General features: G+C 41.5%; 1 protein-coding gene across 2 annotated transcripts in view; it reads left to right on the top strand.

The window, feature by feature from the left end:
• Positions 1 to 14909, top strand: part of atp10d (ATPase phospholipid transporting 10D) — a 31210-nt gene extending 16301 nt beyond the window's left edge. For both annotated transcript variants that reach the window (XM_046414025.1, XM_046414024.1), the window contains exons 5-23: positions 852 to 937; positions 1226 to 1332; positions 3406 to 3537; positions 3690 to 3802; positions 4178 to 4430; positions 5538 to 5752; positions 6286 to 6477; positions 7042 to 7699; positions 7803 to 7909; positions 9876 to 10002; positions 10081 to 10265; positions 10924 to 11212; positions 11752 to 11828; positions 12332 to 12457; positions 12563 to 12763; positions 12896 to 12976; positions 13214 to 13318; positions 13558 to 13745; positions 14225 to 14909. In XM_046414025.1, coding sequence (XP_046269981.1) covers positions 852 to 937; positions 1226 to 1332; positions 3406 to 3537; positions 3690 to 3802; positions 4178 to 4430; positions 5538 to 5752; positions 6286 to 6477; positions 7042 to 7699; positions 7803 to 7909; positions 9876 to 10002; positions 10081 to 10265; positions 10924 to 11212; positions 11752 to 11828; positions 12332 to 12457; positions 12563 to 12763; positions 12896 to 12976; positions 13214 to 13318; positions 13558 to 13745; positions 14225 to 14411 — 3429 coding nt within the window. In that variant the 3' untranslated portion in view covers positions 14412 to 14909. The remainder of the gene's footprint in view (positions 1 to 851; positions 938 to 1225; positions 1333 to 3405; positions 3538 to 3689; positions 3803 to 4177; positions 4431 to 5537; positions 5753 to 6285; positions 6478 to 7041; positions 7700 to 7802; positions 7910 to 9875; positions 10003 to 10080; positions 10266 to 10923; positions 11213 to 11751; positions 11829 to 12331; positions 12458 to 12562; positions 12764 to 12895; positions 12977 to 13213; positions 13319 to 13557; positions 13746 to 14224) is intronic.
• Positions 14910 to 17839: the final 2930 nt, after the last annotated feature.

Here is a 17839-nt window from a genome sequence, read left to right as displayed (position 1 = left end):
TCTCTCTCTAAAGTCTAAGTCAGTCTTTTAGTTTCACTTCTGTCCTCGCACAGCTCCCTCTAGAGGTACAAAAGGCTTTGTGCAACTTTTTTCATATGCAGCAGTTCTTCGAACATAAGGAGGGACCTTTAATGGCCAGATATGTATATACATCAGCAGCAACCAATTGTTGGCTCCATTTTTGTGTTGTAGAAATCCACCTTATCATTTACCTTGATAAAGATATGTTTTCTTATCAAAAGTGATGAAAAACTTTTCAAAGAAATCAAAAGTTTATGCTACAATTTTGAATTTAACGTGCTGGGAGGTTTGTTTACCTTCTGATCTTGGTCAAGATAACTTTTGAGGCTGGACTTCATGGTGTTTGTTTTATACTGGATTATACTTCTCATTTCCATTTGTGTGAGGAACAATAATGTTACTAAAGTGAATGTTAGTCTTCTTCAAGTGTGCCCTGTGCAGCGGTATTATGTAGGAAAATGTGTACTTCATAAAGGTCTCGTGTAAAAACACTGATATGCAAAGTTTTATTAGGCATTTGGAAGGGATGGTACTGTAAAATACAATGTGAGTAACATACTTACCTGAAGGCGACATAGAGACAAAAAGAAATGGACACAATGTTTAATAATAAACATATATACATCTGCCACATGATAAACTCCAAAAAATATGAAATATATGAGCGTGTAACAGTTGGTAGTCTTATACGGTTTATACATTTTTGATTAATATCATCACATTTCGGTTTATGTGTATGTGGATTTATCTTCAGGTTTGACTGAATTTGGTGTGTGTGTGTGTGCGCGTGTGTGTGTGCACTTGTGTTCATGCATGCATGTGTTTTTCAGGGAGAAGAGCTGACCCTTGAGAGCTTCCAGAGTCGTATTGAGTGCGAGAACCCCAACAATGACCTCAGCAGGTTCAGAGGTTATATGTGAGTTCCCTTTCATCTTACAGTGATCAAACACAACTCTTTATGTATGCTTAAGTACACAGTGCCATGAGAAAAACATATGAAATTAGTATTACCATCTGTGGTGTGTATTATTTATATAACCCAGGGACACGCTGTACATAAAGTTTTCAATGTTCCTTTTTAAGTTTATTCTATTGAGGAATCAAATTATGCAGGGGCACGGTGTGCAGCTGAGCCTTAGCTCCGGCCTGTTGTGTGTGTGTGTGTGTGTGTGTGCGTGTGCGTGTGCGTGTGCGTGTTCCACAGGGAGCACCCCAATGGAGCTCGTGTTGGCCTCCATAACAGCAACCTCCTGCTCAGGAGCTGCACCATCCGCAACACAGAGACTGTAATTGGCATTGTGGTCTATGCTGGTAAGGGGACAGCATCTCTTATAGTAACTACATTACCTTATAGTTTAGTTTGAAAGTTTGTTTTTTTAATGTTCCTGCTGGTGTCATTTTAAGGTGCTTTAAAATTGCAGTTCAAGTGAATACAGCTGAATTTCTGACTCACTTTATTCATGCAATCATGTCCTCAGGGTGGCTCATTTATAAAACAGACTTGGGAACAGTTTCAATATTAATCACGACTTGAGCAGAAAACTACACAGTAACATAAGTATTGATTTGTAAAACCTTACTTTGACATGGAAATTATCTCTCAGCAAAGTCTAGACTATATTAAAATGGGCATTTACCATATTCCATTTCCATATTATATATTTTGATTTTTCAGAGAACAGCTCAGCACTTGTTAACAGAGTGCTCCTTTGCTTTTTGAGATGCCAGTAAGCCTTGTCAGTGATATGACGATCAGGGTCTTTGCTGCTATGGCATTTTAAAATGTACACATTACGCCATCTCTTTTTTACAAAACGGTAAAATTTGAACACCTTATCTGCACCCATTACGTGAACCTGAGATATGCATCTTTAAATTCTTATCTTGCTAATAACACATCTAAACATGGCAGATATGTTGCCAAAGCTGAAACTGATATTGCTGTAAGGACCCTGTTTATTTTTCTTTTGCACAGTAAAGGCTTTTTTTGTAGCTTTTTAATGAGTAGCTTGAACTAGTACAGGGAGGTAGAGTTACCTAAAGAATGCAGTCACGCTTTGCAAATGTTCTGCGTGCGACAGATCTGATTTGACCACAGTGCACATGCCGATGTGGACTGTTTGATCCAATCACATTCTGACTGCAGTATGTCCTGACTACATTTACATCTGCATGGACATTACATGCAGGAAAATACAGAGCCTATATGGGAGGTTTGTTTCACTTTATAGAATCCCATTAAATAAAGAAAAGAACAGAAAACCCTAGCTCCTTTGTGCTTGTTCTGAGAAGTGATATTACAGGTAGAACCAGTCCAGTGAGTGGGGGCTGGCGTCCACTCCTACTGCCAGCCTTGAACTGTATGCAGGTATTGTCACTCTGTTAGCCAAAGGATGGAGGCTGCCAGGAGTCTGGAGTACAGTCTAAACATGATACTGATAAGTTACCATTCAAGGAATTCTCGTTGAGTTCTGATGTCATAGTGAGTTTGCAAAACTGTGATTTTTACATTTGTCCTTAAATTCAGATTAAACAGATGAAACATAATAGGTGTTTTTCAGAGTCGAGGTAGCTGTTTGTCCCTGCTTCATCTTTATGCTGCGTGAAGCTAACAGCATCCTGACTCCAGCTCTGAACTTACACAAACACCCACACATCAGATTGATATCCTTCTCCCCAGAAATAAAGAAAATAAGTGCATTACTAAAAATACTGAACCATTCCTATTAATGTCTGGTTTAATGTTATCAATGTGTTGGACACAGCTGTTGATAGAAAATTATTTTATGTGACACAAAACATTTTTTTGTGTTCCTCTCTGTCCTCACCCTCACCCATATTTCTGTCATATAAACCTAAGCTTACAGAGACATTGCATGCATCAGTCCGAGGACTGTGATATTGCCATCATATGGAAGTGTTTTTGTTGGCTACACGTACGCGTGTGTGGTGTCACTTACTGACCGTTAGCACTTATATTTCAGACCTCAGTTGAAAACTCAGCTGACCTTCAGACATACTTGTCAAAAATTATAGCTTGTGTGGATGCTACAGCACTATTAGATCAATAAAAGAGCTAAGCTGTTGAAAAGCTATCTTCTTCAGGTGATACTACCAATTATTTGCTTTCCTGTCCCAATGCTGGAATTACTTTGTCTGGCTGACACCATAGTTTGACTGCAAGCTTTTCCACCTAAACAAACCAAACCAAATGGGCAAACACACCAGAGTTTGTCTGAAAACAGAATCGGAGTGGAAGTAGGCATGTGAGGTGTGAAAGCAACCTTATATCCACTCCTTCAAAATGTTCGTGTCACTGATGTATTTCTGACTGTATGCTGGTTTGTCCAACTTGCTTTGTTCTCCTCCTGCTGTGCGACTCAGGACATGAGACTAAAGCCATGATGAACAACAGCGGGCCGCGGTATAAACGCAGCCAGCTGGAGAAGCGTCTGAACACGGATATCATGTGGTGTGTGCTCCTGCTCATCGTCATGTGTCTGATTGCTGCTATAGGTATGGCCCAACACTGACCGACATGACACAGCTGTCAGCAGTAGGGGTATTACTATTAAAATGATATACAGACCACAGGAGGGCCATTATTTATATGGAAAATCTTGAGTTGTTCAGAGTGGTAAGCTGCTCTGCGTGTCTCTGTTTTTCAGGTCATGGTCTCTGGCTGAAGAACCTCGAAGACCCTGTGTTTGAGATTGACGGGGAGACATCTCCTGCCCTGGCTGCTTTCTATGTTTTCTGGACTATGATTATTGTGCTGCAGGTAGAGTGTTGACCGTTTCAGTGCCAGACCAAAATTTGCATTTTTACTTTCATATTTAAGTCTTTTTATTAGCCAAGTATAGATTGATTTGACCTTTTCTTTTTGATTATAACCAAAGATGGAAAATGTGATTGGGAAAAAAACATACAACATGATATCCCAAGTCTCATTGAGTGGGGTGGGGGGCACAGTGTTGGTGACTTGGTATTGAATAGAGAGATAACATGCTGGGGTCAGTATTTACATTTGCCCTTACATGGAACCTTTACCACCTGTCACATGCTCAGTCAAAGTGAGTCAAGTTACAGTTTTTGAAGTATTTGCCTTGTCAATACATTCAACTTGCAGAAGACATAATTCATTTCTGTCCAACAGGTGCTCATCCCCATTTCTCTGTACGTGTCCATTGAGATTGTGAAGCTGGGCCAGGTCTACTTCATCCAGAATGATTTGGCCCTGTACAATGAGCAGCTGGACTCCAGGATCCAGTGCAGGGCCCTCAACATCACTGAGGATCTGGGTCAGATCCAGTACCTGCTCTCTGATAAGACAGGAACTCTGACAGAGAACAAGATGGTGTTCCGCCGTTGTAGTATCTATGGAGTTGAATATCCCCATGAGGAAAATGGTAAGAACTGTTGATATGACTTTCATTTATCCCTGTTAGAGATGTATTTACACAGGAACACAAAGCTATGTAATCACAGTACAGCAAAGCCCAACACTCCCAGGAACAATTATAAGTAGCTGGCTTTTATTTTAGGTGCAAGGACTCGATTTGGTGCAACCAACTGGGTCATACTATTATAAGTAACTGCATGTTATTTGTAGAACACCTGCATGCACCCGTCTCTTTCACCTCACATGGTGTCTGTGCCTCACATTTCCTCCTTCACACGTCCCTTCAACTCTGTCCCTCTCTGTCTTTTGTCATCTCAGAAGCTTATCAGTGTAATAGAACCAAGAAACAGCCGGTGTAAAATAGGGTTTTTATGTAATTATAGTGTTTTGTCTGTATTGTCTCTGTATTGGCAGACACACAATAACAAAGGATGTGTGGCCAGATAAAGTTTGGACAGTCATGTTTACCAGCCTAATGCACCAGTAACTTTTAAATCGCATGATGTTCATGTATAATTCTGGTTCTTGGCAATTTGGTTAAAAGGACGGACCTACAATGAATTGTATAGAGGAAAACTTGCACATTTATGTTATAAGAGGTCGGTCCGTTTGTTATTAAGTGCACATTCGTAAGCATCGATAACACGGGCAGTAGTAAATCCAAAGACAAAAGAATACAATGTCTTTCAACTGAGAGAACTGGTCCATTTAGATGAGCAGATAGGTGAGCTAACTTTGCTAGCTTTGCTATGTCAACATGTCTATACTGACCAGTTATTTATAAGGGCAAGACAGATACTGTCCAGGCGGAACAAACATTAAACCTGGAATGTGTGAAAATGAAATTTGAAATTTTAATAATTGCCATTACTTTGAAAAGGTTCCTCATTATTTTGTTTTACAGAATTGGCAGAAATCAGCTTCCTTAGGAACATGAACACTGAAGCTGCAAATAAAAGCCACGCAGATTGTAGTAATTCTGTAAAAAAATAAATAGACAGCTTTAATTTATGACATTAAAAAAAAAGACTAAAGCGTAAGGGTTTGGTGTTACACTCCAGGCTCCATAGCTGTGTGCTGTAAGTGAGGTGAATGTTGTGTGTGTGTGTCTCAGCTCGCAGGCTGGAGGTGTATGAGGCGGAGAAGAAAGAGGCGGCTGGTCGCTCCGTGACTTTGAGGTCGGGCTGCAGTCGGAAATCTCTGAGCTGTCGTTCCCTTAGCTGCAACCGCAGCTCCGTGTCTCTTCACACTCTCACTGCTGAGTCAGAAGAGGAGGACCGACTGTCCAATCACATCCAGCCTAAAACCAATGCCTTCTGCAGCCGAGTGGTCAGACTCACACACACGTTCACACTGACTAGCACACACACACACATTATTTGTTCATATGCAGAATTGAAAATCTCTTGCACCTTATGCAGCTGAATTTGTTCTGCACGCTAATAAACACAGTGATTATCTACAATGTATTTTGTTGCACAAACATTCGGGCATTCGACCATTTATTGAGTCAGGTGTACAATCAGCAGGTTGTTTTCATTTCCTCTAATTTTTCTCCTAGTTTTTTTTTTTTTTTTTTTTTTTTTTTTTTTCTGCGTGAAGCATGTTCTGAGCTGTCTTCATCACATCTCAATGTCCAGGATTTCCACCAATTTTATAATTAATCAGTGGACTAGTGATGGCTACTGCTTACATATATTGCTGTTTGCTGGAGAGCTATAAGCATGTATTCCAGTTTAATGAAAGTGCAGTACTGGAGTGCCGCTTCATACGTTCACATACACACAGGAGATTGCTGAAAAAAAAAATTGGATTTCTCCCCTTTCCCCAAATTAAGTGCAGCCCTGTATCTGTTTGTTCAGGCAAAGGAGGTGGTACCAGACCCTGAGCTGGTGAGGAAGCTTAGTTGGCTTAGCTCTTCTGTGCTGCCCCCGAGTGATGGCTCTTCTGGGCCTCCATCCAGTCTGGAGCTCGCCTACATCACTGACTTCTTCCTGGCTCTGGCCATCTGTAACAGTGTGGTGGTCTCCTCGCCGAGCCAGCCTCGACATGTGGTGAGTGGTGATAAGGAATCAAAGATGGAAGACTTGGATCTCCATGTTGATATAGGTTCCCAGTCATCCGAGTCAGGGTAGTTGAAGTGCTAGAAGCGAAGGCAACTGGATATCTTAAGGCTGTTCCACCTTTCATCCAAAAGGCTTCTTCAGTTCTAAGATTGATGAGGAGTTCCAGGTATTTGACTCGCTTCTAGCACTTCATCTTGGATCTCCACACACTTGAAAATAATATTTGTCCTTGTACACCTTATTTGTTTGTTTACATTGTTTGAATTGATTTATTGGAAAGATGTGTGATGTTTTTGTAATAGTGATAGAGTGAAGCTGACGAACATCGTCTGATGGGATACACGTACAGTAGTATACCCTACACCCAGTTATTGCCTTTAGTATTTTGTATAATGTCACCACAGTGGATCAGATGGGATAAATTTAAACTTGGCAACACAAATGCCACTGAAATCTCAGAAATGTTCTGAAAACTAGTGCAGCATTTTGCTAAAAAAATTATTTGCCTTACAGAAACTGAATCCATGTGCTCTTTTTTCCTCTTCCCTGAAGGTACCCGAAGCTCGAACACCTCTCAAGTTAATGTTCCTGCGCCTCAGCTTCCCTCCCTTCTCAGCTCTCTCCCCTCCTCAGATCAAAGGCAGCCCTCGCAGCTTCGCCAACAAGCTGTTTTCCCGGGGAAAGACCACCTCTTACGCCATCTCCAACCGCACTACAGACAAGTCAGAACCGGGCCAAGACAGCATAATGGAAGCCTCCAACCTGAAGCATAAAGTGGACACAGCGGAGGAGATGAGTGGAGGAGAGGACGGTGGACAGATGGAGGACAAGGAGGCAGAGGATGATATCAAGGATTCAAAGACAAACCCTGATGGAGCTGGGCAGGATGTGGAGGACCTAACCAGAGATGTGGACTCTGAGAGTGACACTGATGACGAATTGCTGTATGAGGCAGAGAGTCCAGATGAGGCAGCTCTGGTCCACGCAGCCAAGGCATACCGCTGCACCTTGAGGGGACGTTCTGCAGAGAGCCTGCTGGTAGATCTTCCAAGAATCGGCTCTCTCTCTGTCCAGCTGCTCCACATCCTGCCTTTTGACTCCAACAGGAAGAGGATGTCGGTGGTGGTCCGCCACCCGCTTTCAGGACAGGTGGTGGTTTACACGAAGGGAGCCGATTCTGTCATCATGGACCTATGTGAGACACCTAAAGGTAATAAACAAAAGAAGTTAGATAAATTTGGTCATACAGCCCTGACTGAGACAAATAATATTAACAGCAAATGTCATTCTGTCTGTTCTCTTGATACGTGCAGGTGCAGAGCAGGCTGAGGAGATCTACAGCCACATCAGAGGGCAAACCCAAAAACATTTAGACAGCTATGCAAGAGATGGACTCCGCACACTCTGCATTGCTAAAAAGGTAAGGCTTCAGGAGGGGGAAACAAAAGAGTTTTGTCCATTATCATCAAAAATACACAATTTCACCACACGTTATTTACTATAATGAGGGTGTGGCTGTAAACAAAAGGAAAACTCTTTACAGCCAATTAAAATCCTGCACTACAATGACTGATGTAGGGAAAAGAAAAAAAGAAATCTGAGCGCTGTCCTATGTGGCTGACTTTGTCATCTTTATAGCAGTGAATGTAGACTTGTGGCACTGCGTTGCCTTCTGCATAATTATTGTGTATTGATTTGGTTATTTAACTTAAGCCTACTGAAGACTGTTAAAATCTCTGCATCACAGTACTGCGCATACCAAAACATGTTTGTCCCATACTACACAAATAATCTGTTAGAGCCATTTTTGTGTTTCAATCTATATTTATGTCATCTATTTATGTTAAAGGAATTAAGTAAAATTAAGCATATTGACGTCAGGTAAATCAATCACCTGTGGAAAGAGGGAAGGCAGGTCCTTTTGTTTGTGTAGAGCCTTTTCTGAAGCGGGTTGTCGAGACGGCCTTTTGACCTCACGTTAGTAAGAATATTTGTTGTGGATGAAATAAAATAAAAATTGATCAAGGAACTCAACATCTGGAATTTTAACATACATCTGGAAATTATTTTTGGAACGTGGGAGTCAGAGAAGCGGAGCCCCGATATCATGGCACTGATTTAAAACAATAAGAATGCCATAACGATCTCAGACAAGGTGTTACTACTGAGAAGAAGTGAAACACAATGCATAGAGTTACATGTATGTCCTTTTCGTCCATGAATTGACTCTCATGATTAAAATAACTAGCCAGGTACTTTTGTTGCCTAACCTTAACCAAACAGTAACAACAAACTGAAAATAATAAGTCAGCTAGTCTAATAATTAGAATAACTATAACCTGTCACCCATTAACCTTTCCCATGTGTCAATATCTGCACTTGTGCACACAGCACAGTTGGGTGTGAGTTCACTGCTGGCATCCAATCACAGTCACACGTCAAAGCCATGAGGGCTTGCCCTTCACTGCACAGTACAGCACGACTTCAGTGTGATCACACTGAAAGAAATAACATGCTCCATGTTTTGTGGAGCTGAGGGCCAGCACAAAGGATCCAATGAGCTCAGCCGGGTGAAGAGCTGTTGCGTTGTATGTTGTAGTTCAGCAGTGTGCAGCATAGACCTGTCAATAATAAATTCAAAGTTTGTTTTATTTTGGAAATGATTTGTTTTTTGACCACAGCTGTCACATTTAGTTCTAATGGAACACCACCTGTGGTGTGTACATTAAGTTACATTTATGAGTGATTGATTGTCTGCAGTCCGCAGGGTTGTATTGGATTTTAGAAACTTACCTGTGCCCTTGTAGTTGTTTTCTTATTTTTCCCATTCATTAAGCGCAGTCATATTGCTGTGTGAGTGGTGACTGTAATATTCTTTTCTGATGAGCTCAGCTCTTAAAAGCAGCTCATAAAAATTGACTACAGTTTGTTAACTAGGGTTGACTAGGGTTTGGGGGCAGCCGTGGCCTAGAGGTTGGAGAAGCGGCTTGTGATTGGAGGGTCACCGGTTCGATTCCCCCACCGGATGGGCAGGAAAAATTTGGGTGTGGTGGAGTGATTATGCGAAAAATGCTCCCCCCCTCCATTAGCCGGCTGATGTGCCCTTGAGCAAAGCACTTAACCCCCCCAATATGCTCCCCGGGCGCTTGATCTTGGCACTGCTCCTGTGTGTGTTTCACTGCGTGTAATTTGCCGGGTGTTGCATGTGTGTGTTCAACTAAGGATGGGTCAAATGCAGAAGACGAATTCAGTGTGTGTATGTAAAAAATATATATACTGTCAATAAAGTGATTCTTCTTCTTCTTCTTCTTCTTCTTAATAATGAATGAGTCCACGTCTGTATCTAAGAAGTGTGTGTTTCAGAGTGTGTTCTGTCTGTGAAACAGGTTCTGGAAGAGGAGGAGTATGAGGTGTGGATGAAGAGACAGCTGCTGGCAGAGAGCAGCATAGAGAACAGGGAGGAGCTGCTGCTGGACTCAGCTCAGAGACTGGAGACCAACCTCACCCTGCTGGGTAGGAGAGCTGACATATGGACCACTCATACATTAGAGCTGGGACTGGTGGTCCTTATAAAGTTCTTTGTGTGTTCAGGTACCACGGGGATCGTAGACAGACTGCAGGAGGAAGTCCCAGAGACCATTGAAGCTCTGCAGAGGGCTGGGATCAAAGTCTGGGTGTTAACTGGAGACAAAAAGGAGACGGCCATCAACATCGCCTGTGCCTGCAAACTCCTCCGTCCAAATGATGAACTGCTGACTGCCAGCTGTGGAAGCATGGTGAGTGGCTGAGTGGCTGACCCTGATGTTGGGTTTATAGATATTTGCTAAAGGCTGTTGTTTTGGTCATTTGACCTCTCTACCTCAGCCTGTTTGTCCAAATCCTTGGTTGTTGTTGATTTGGCTCTACATCTTGGCCTTTACATTCAGGTGTGTATAAAAAACTAGTACTGGTTTAAAAAAAAAAAAAAATCAATATCATGCTTCCCTTTGTGCAGACTAACTTCTGCTGTTGGCTATAAGGCATAATCTAAACTGTTCTTAAAAGAGCAGTAGGCTTAAAAAAATGTGTGAATGTTGATCTTACTTATGTATAAAACTAAAAATGCATTAAAATATTTGAATAAACAAATGTGTTTCACACATTAGAATACCATTACAATATGAGATGTGTCGCAGCATTGATGTTTAGGCCTGATGGTGCTACTAGCGTCAATGAATGTCTACGTCTAATTTCATGGTGCCTTTTTTGAGATACCTTGTAGACCAAATTTTTAGTCAAGGACAAATTTTAGTCTGTATGTGATGCTAGAAGAAAGGGTGCTTAGAAAAATTAAGGAGTCAAGTCCAATAGTTCCACAGACAGACTTACAAACGGCTTCTACAACCTTCAGGTTTAGCTGCTTAACTGATAAAGCCATGATTTATTTTTCATCAGGATGCATGCAGAGCTTTACTCCAGGAGCTCATACTGAAGGTCCAGGGTGGTAAAGATAGTCTGACTGAACTGCCTGCAGCGGAGAATCATGGGAAATCCTCCACAGGCTTCATTCTGGTGATAGAGGGCTCCACACTGGACTGGGCCCTGCACGAGGAGCTGAAGAAGGACTTCCTGGAGCTCAGTCGTAGATGCAAGGCAGTCATCTGCTGCAGGTCCACTCCTCTGCAGAAAAGCCAGGTGGTCCGGCTGATCCGGGACCAGCTTGGCGTCATGACCCTGGCTGTAGGTAAGAACTCAGCCTGTAGAAAAACTGCCTGGAGGTTTTTCACTTTTTTCAAACACGTTTTCCAGCCGTCCATCCATCCATTTTCTATACCGCTTATCCGTCAGGGTCGCGGGGGGCTGGAGCCTATCCCAGCTGACTATGGGCGAGAGGCGGGGTTCACCCTGGACTGCTCGCCAGTCAATCGCAAAGCAGTCAGTTAACCTAATGTGCATGTTTTTGGTATTGTGGGAGGAAGCCGGAGTACCCGGAGAAAACCCACGCAGGCACAGGGAGAACATGCAAACTCCACATAGAAGGGCCAGACCGGGATTCAGACCTGGAACCCTCTTGCTATGAGGCAACAGTGCTAACATTATCACTGCATCACCGTGCCGCTCGCCAAACACGCTTCTGATATTTATTTTATGTCAGCTAAAGTTCAGATCTAAGCCGGGGTTGCATCACACAGGGCTCGCAGTTCTTGTGTGTAAAAGATATGTGATATATTTTGTACATACCTAAACATGGACGACAATTAAAAGTTGTTTTTGTTTATTAAGGTGATGGAGCCAATGATGTGAGCATGATTCAGGTGGCTGATGTGGGCATCGGCATATCGGGCCAGGAGGGCTTGCAGGTGAATGACAGAGCACCTACTAAAGTGACATAGGTCTTTATGAATGACATGAAGGTAGCTTTTGTTAGTATATGTCTTATTCATCTGCCAGAGCTAAGACAGTCACCACCAGTCATTGCGCACTAAAACATATCATGGTTGTGTAACTCTCTGAACTTCTCTTATCTCTCAAACTGCAGTGTAAAGTTTGAAAGAAGACAGTTGGCATTCATATTAGCACCTATTGTCTATGTGATATGTAGTAACTGGTGTTGCCAGTAGGAACTAACAGAGGAACTAACAATAATGAGATAGTATCTCATTAAATGAGTTCATATGTCAAAATAATGAATCATATTTCATAATAAGGAGAAACTTTGTCAAAGTAACGATCATTATTTGTTTAAGTCAGTCTCATTGTAATAACTTACACAATCTTTTTGTCACATTGGCAGAAATCGCCTTCCGTATTTCTGTAAACATTTCCCCTTGTGGTGATATTCTTTATGTTTATGGTTGCCCAGGCTGTGATGTCCAGTGACTTTGCCATCTCCAGATTTAAACACCTCAGTAAACTGCTGCTGGTCCACGGCCACTGGTGTTACTCTCGCCTTGCAAACATGATTCTCTACTTCATCTACAAGAATGTGGTGAGAGTTCCTTACCGACTCTTCTTAGTCCCTGTATGTGTAAACTGTTGCATTCACATTAGGCCTCAGAAATGAGAAGTCTTTCCTCTGTCTGTGTGTCTGCAGATGTATGTGAATCTGCTGTTCTGGTATCAGTTCTTCTGTGGTTTCTCTGGGAGTGTCATGAGCAATTCCTGGGTGCTCATCCTCTTTAACTTGATCTTCACCTCCGTTCCTCCTCTCGCCTACGGCATCCTGGACCAAAACATGGCTCCGGAAACTTTGATGGAGCTGCCTGAGCTCTACCAGACTGCACAGAGCTCCAAGGTGACTGTACACACCCAAAAACACACACACACAAATCTGCGGCTGCTGCCATGTTGCTGAAATCTGACTGCAGTTATGCAGTCCTCTTGAGACTGTTTCCAAGCACTAACACATGAATCTCTTTCTCTGCAGGTCTATGGTCCAGGCATGTTCTGGATCACAATCCTGGATGCTTTTTACCAAAGCCTTGTCTGCTTCTTTGTCCCTTACTTTGTAAGCACACTTTTTCAAGTCATTCTGTTCCATCTCATAGTTCCTGCAATGCTGTTTTTACACCATGACTATACTTAATATGTGTAAAAATCTGTGCTGCTCTACTACTACTGTAGCTATAAATGTGTTTTCTTAATGTCTAAAACTGATGGCATCCCATTTAATATTACATTGTAATAAACTGTGCTCATATAGCTAACCCTGCTCAGTATAAGATGGTTGTGGTGTTTGTCTCAGGCATTTGCCGGATCGGACGTTGGGGACCTGTCCTTTGCTTCTCCGATCAACGCCTCAGCTCTTTTTATCATCCTGCTGCACCAAGTTATCGAGAGCCACACACTGGTGAGACACACTGCTACACCATAACAGCTGTTAGAAATCACCACTTTTCAAAATTGATTTAGTCTCTTTTGTGGTCATTGGAATAATGTTTGTGTAACCTGAATGTTCTGTACGTCGTCCAGGGATTGCAGTGTGTAATGAGTAAAAAAAAAACAAATGTGATCAGAGTTGCGCTGACATTACAACTGTGGGTCTCCAGGGGTGTTGTGGAGTTTCTAATCTGTTGTGTTGTTTTGCAGACGTGGATTCACGGGCTGGTGTTGGTGCTCAGTGGTGCTTCCTACTTTGGCTTTGTGGTGATCTTCAGTGTGTTCTGTGTGACCTGTAGCCCTCCCACCAACCCTCTGGGGGTGGAAACACACGCCATGTCTCAGCCTCTCTTCTACATCATATGCGCTCTCACCACTGTGATGGCTCTGTTACCTAGGTACGCACACCCACCTCAAATAAATTCACACACAGCACATATATTAAACCATATGGATATATACAGTATAAACACACAAACAGGTTAGGTCCCATTCAGTGGCACCAGCAGATGTTTGGGAGCCCTTAAAAACCTTGATGTGACACAGCAAAAGCCAAAAGCTATTCCTGAATTTTAGTAATTCGACTAAGATGTTGTGGTATATAGGCTAACTGAAAACAATGTCAATTTGAGAGTTAGGGAATTGGATACTGATATAATTTTTTATGTTACAGATAATGCTACTAATGATTTGATATCCATTGACTAATGTTCCAGAGCGATCCTGTTCAAATGTTTCATGCATCAGTATATGCATGTGTTAGACATTGTTCTTCAGATAGGCTATCCTCACTGAGTTAATCATTTATGATCCGTGTGATACCGCGGTCGAGGTTGACTAACTCACTAACTGCTGTTGTGTGTGTTGTCCTCTGCAGGCTGTTGTTTCAAGCTCTGCACAACACCTTACGCCCCTCTGCTGCTCTGAAATCAGCTCAGAGGGATTCAGAGAATTACCGCAGGAGAATGCAGGGTTGGAACCTGAAGCATGCTACAGGCAGAAGCCTCCCAGTTGGCACCGACAACCCCGGCCTAGAGCCCAGCACAGCTTCAGTGGTGTCGTGACCTCCCACTAGACACGATCACACACACACACACACACACAGAGTACTGTGTCCCTCCACACAACAGAGTGGACAAAAACATATCAATATGACCTGGCCAGACCTGAAAATTTAGAAAAGACTGTTGACATGCTGGATTCAAATGCATGTCACTGGCTGTATGGTTTCTTTGTAGGGATGTTCTACTCACCAGCTATTTATAGACTCAGATGAAAGACTGCTCATTTTGTTACATACCGATAGCCAAAGAACTGTTGGAGAGACCGATTTATTACAAGGAAAACCACTTTTCAATCGGACATGTTCAACTTACGGAATCATAATGTGTGTTGAAATATCTCACCGAGCGTTTATGGGAACAGAAGCTGTGAAACATAATCATCATGTAAAACATTTTGAGAAAATTTTTTAAAGGAGCTCTGCAGTATATTTTATTTGAACATCAGGAAATCATGACCTTGTTAATCTTCTGACATAAAGGAATGGTATGTAAACTTTTCTTAAGTTTGTGCTGCAGTTTATTGCTAATTCAAGGCTACATTCGCACTGCGGTTGAAAGTGATCAAATCAGAGGTGACAGCGAAGTGGCGGACCTTCCTAAACGCCCGTGTTAAAATTTTGCCTCTCTTTTGCCTCCTCACTCTTCAAAATTCATAGTCCCATCTATCTATGATTATATTAATCAAAATCACACTTTCTGTGGTTTACTTTCAGGTGGACCTGAGTGTTATAATATTGAGTTATATATAGTTTATGAACAGCTGAGAAAAAAAATCTCATCTTATAAACCAGTATATCAGAATTAAATATTGAAGCTAAAGAGTTTTGACGGCGAAGAGGCAGAAATGATTAGAAAAAAAAAGACAAAGCACCAATATCCTACTGGCAGGCATGTTAACAAACAGCTGTTTGCGCAAAACAGCGTTAGCATCCCATCACAGTGGTGTTTGTGTCTACCTGATGAATTGAAGTCCACTATACACTCTCTTATTAGCTCTACCAATGCCTGAGAAAAACATCTGGCTCTTAAGCTGTTACTATAAGTATATTGATGGCCAGCTGTCTTTAGCCAATGGCTAATTGACCAGCACAAGCTCCACGTACAGGGTGGGGTTATTATCACCTATGCCAGTATCAAATGTGTAGAAAGAAAGCTGCAGTATGGATGTAAAACAAACAAACAAACACAAGATGAAGGTGTCATTCTGCCAGCACAAATAAGGCTTTCATCCTCTATATGAAGGAGGCAGATAGAATTGGGAATTTGCTCATTATTAGATAAAGTCATATCAATACCACTGCTGTGTGTGATCAAGGTGTCTGAATCATGGTCTCATTAGTTCATACAGTCTACCAGATAGATACTTTATATTTTTTTTTTTTTTTTTGACTCAATCACATTTTATCTTTTAATTTGTACTTAACACTGCTTGATGACGAATGAAAACACTGGCGTGCCTACAGTTGTGTTTGCAGTCCTGTAAGCTGTGGATGGCATGCAGAAATGTTGTTTACCTGCTCAGCACTGGTGACACCAGAGCGCATGAGGTCATTTGGGGTAAATGAAGCATTAATTGCAGTCATACTGACTTGAATTTGGACTGTTTTGGTGCTGCTGTAGTCGACATTCCACAAGGGCTGCAGTTTACATCAATGCACAGAGGAGCTGACTATATAACATCATTCAGGTCAAAGACACTGAAGCTGAGCTTTTTCACAGGTGAGACATGCATCAGCATGAGTCACAATTTTTAGGCTGAGCTGCACTCATGAGGATTAAGACAGATGAGACAAAATCAAGATTCAAAGGTGATTTTGTTCCCAGTAGTCCCCTGTTTATATTATTTAATATTTTAACCTATGATTAAAATTCTACATGTATTTAAATATATTCACATTTCTGAAGAACACCTCAGCATAGTTTCAACACGGTTGACAATGACGTTAAACAGGGCTTCTCAACCCAACCCGAAAAAAATAATCTGGGCTGTAAACGTGATATGCTACTATGAGCTGTAATATTGAGCTTTCCCTCAGTGAGACACTTGGGCTTGCTTCTAGGAAATGACAAGATCAAGATATATTGCGGTAGGTGACAGGCTGACATGTAGAGTAGCATTGTGAAGAACACAAAAATTTAACAGTGGCACAACACGGTTCTCTCTAACTAATGATGTGTTGTGACTGGTGGGCTGATTTTTCAAGCGTAACTGCTCATTGAAACTATGCACTTTGATGTGAGCACATATAAATTTAACTAACACTTTATCAAAAAAAAATAAATACTGTAGCCATTTGGCAGTACCACTGTAAGGTCTGAGACCTACCTTTGGGCCCTGGCTAATGTTAAATTTGTTTCATTATAGAATTATTTATTATTTACAGCGGGAACTTGCATGTGGAGCAGCCTGTTTGGCAATGCATTGTGTTTTCACTATTGGAATTGCCCCCGAGAGCACTTTGGGCCGTGCAATAGCCCCACCCCGTATGATGATAATACTTCTGTTAATAATAGGCAACTGAGTCCTGTGATGGTACAGGTTTGGCGTGGATTTTGGCTTAAATGCAGCAATAATAAAATCACCTTAGATTTATTAACCAAATTAAAAGTGTATTAAGGAAAACATGTTGTAGATGCAGATCATTAAATCCCATATGATTGCTAAGCTCATTTCCTTTAGTCCTTGTTGGTGCAGCCCGGCAGAGGAATACTGCTGGTGAGAGGTTTGTCTTCCACTGAATGGACACACCTGTCTGTCCAGCGGTGGTTTTGAGTGACGTGACCTTACTGCATTTATGCACATCTGTGTAGCGTACCAGGTGATAATTTCCATATATTCTTTCAGCCTTAACTTTGATGTACTATATTTAGATGTCTTACAGACTGCAGTGCAGTCAACAAAAGTCGCTTCTGAGATTTTTTTTTTTTTTAATTGCGTAATGATTCAGTTACTTTAATGGATATATGATATGAACCTTTGTACTGTTTCAGACTTTGCAATAAACAAATTAAATATTACAATCTGTGCAAAAGAATCATTAGATTAGATTAGATACCAAACCACCATTTACAGATTTGTTGTGTATTTCATAAATCTTTGGTTTGAGCTTGATTAAGATACTCCAACTACCCAAGACTGACTGTTCATTCATTTGCAATTTTATTTTAATCTTAAATGAATACTCTGAAATTCTACTGGAGGCCATGGCTGCTGAGAAGGACACCTGCAGGAGGTGGAAGGTCAGGGGTCTGTTCTGGAGTATTTTTGGAGACACTACTGATGTACAAGTAAACAGAACCTACATCTGAGGACGCTCCGAGTCCACCTGTATTACATTCACCTATAGATATATGTACATGAACTTCAAGTTTGAAAAATTATAGGACATAAAAAAGCAGGAAAACATCATTTCACATTTAATGTCGTG

This window comes from Scatophagus argus, chromosome 15 (genome assembly GCF_020382885.2).
Source record: "Scatophagus argus isolate fScaArg1 chromosome 15, fScaArg1.pri, whole genome shotgun sequence".
Taxonomy (NCBI): domain Eukaryota; kingdom Metazoa; phylum Chordata; class Actinopteri; family Scatophagidae; genus Scatophagus; species Scatophagus argus.
Note: the sequence above shows the minus strand (reverse complement) of the source record. Positions and strands in the feature narration are given on the sequence as shown.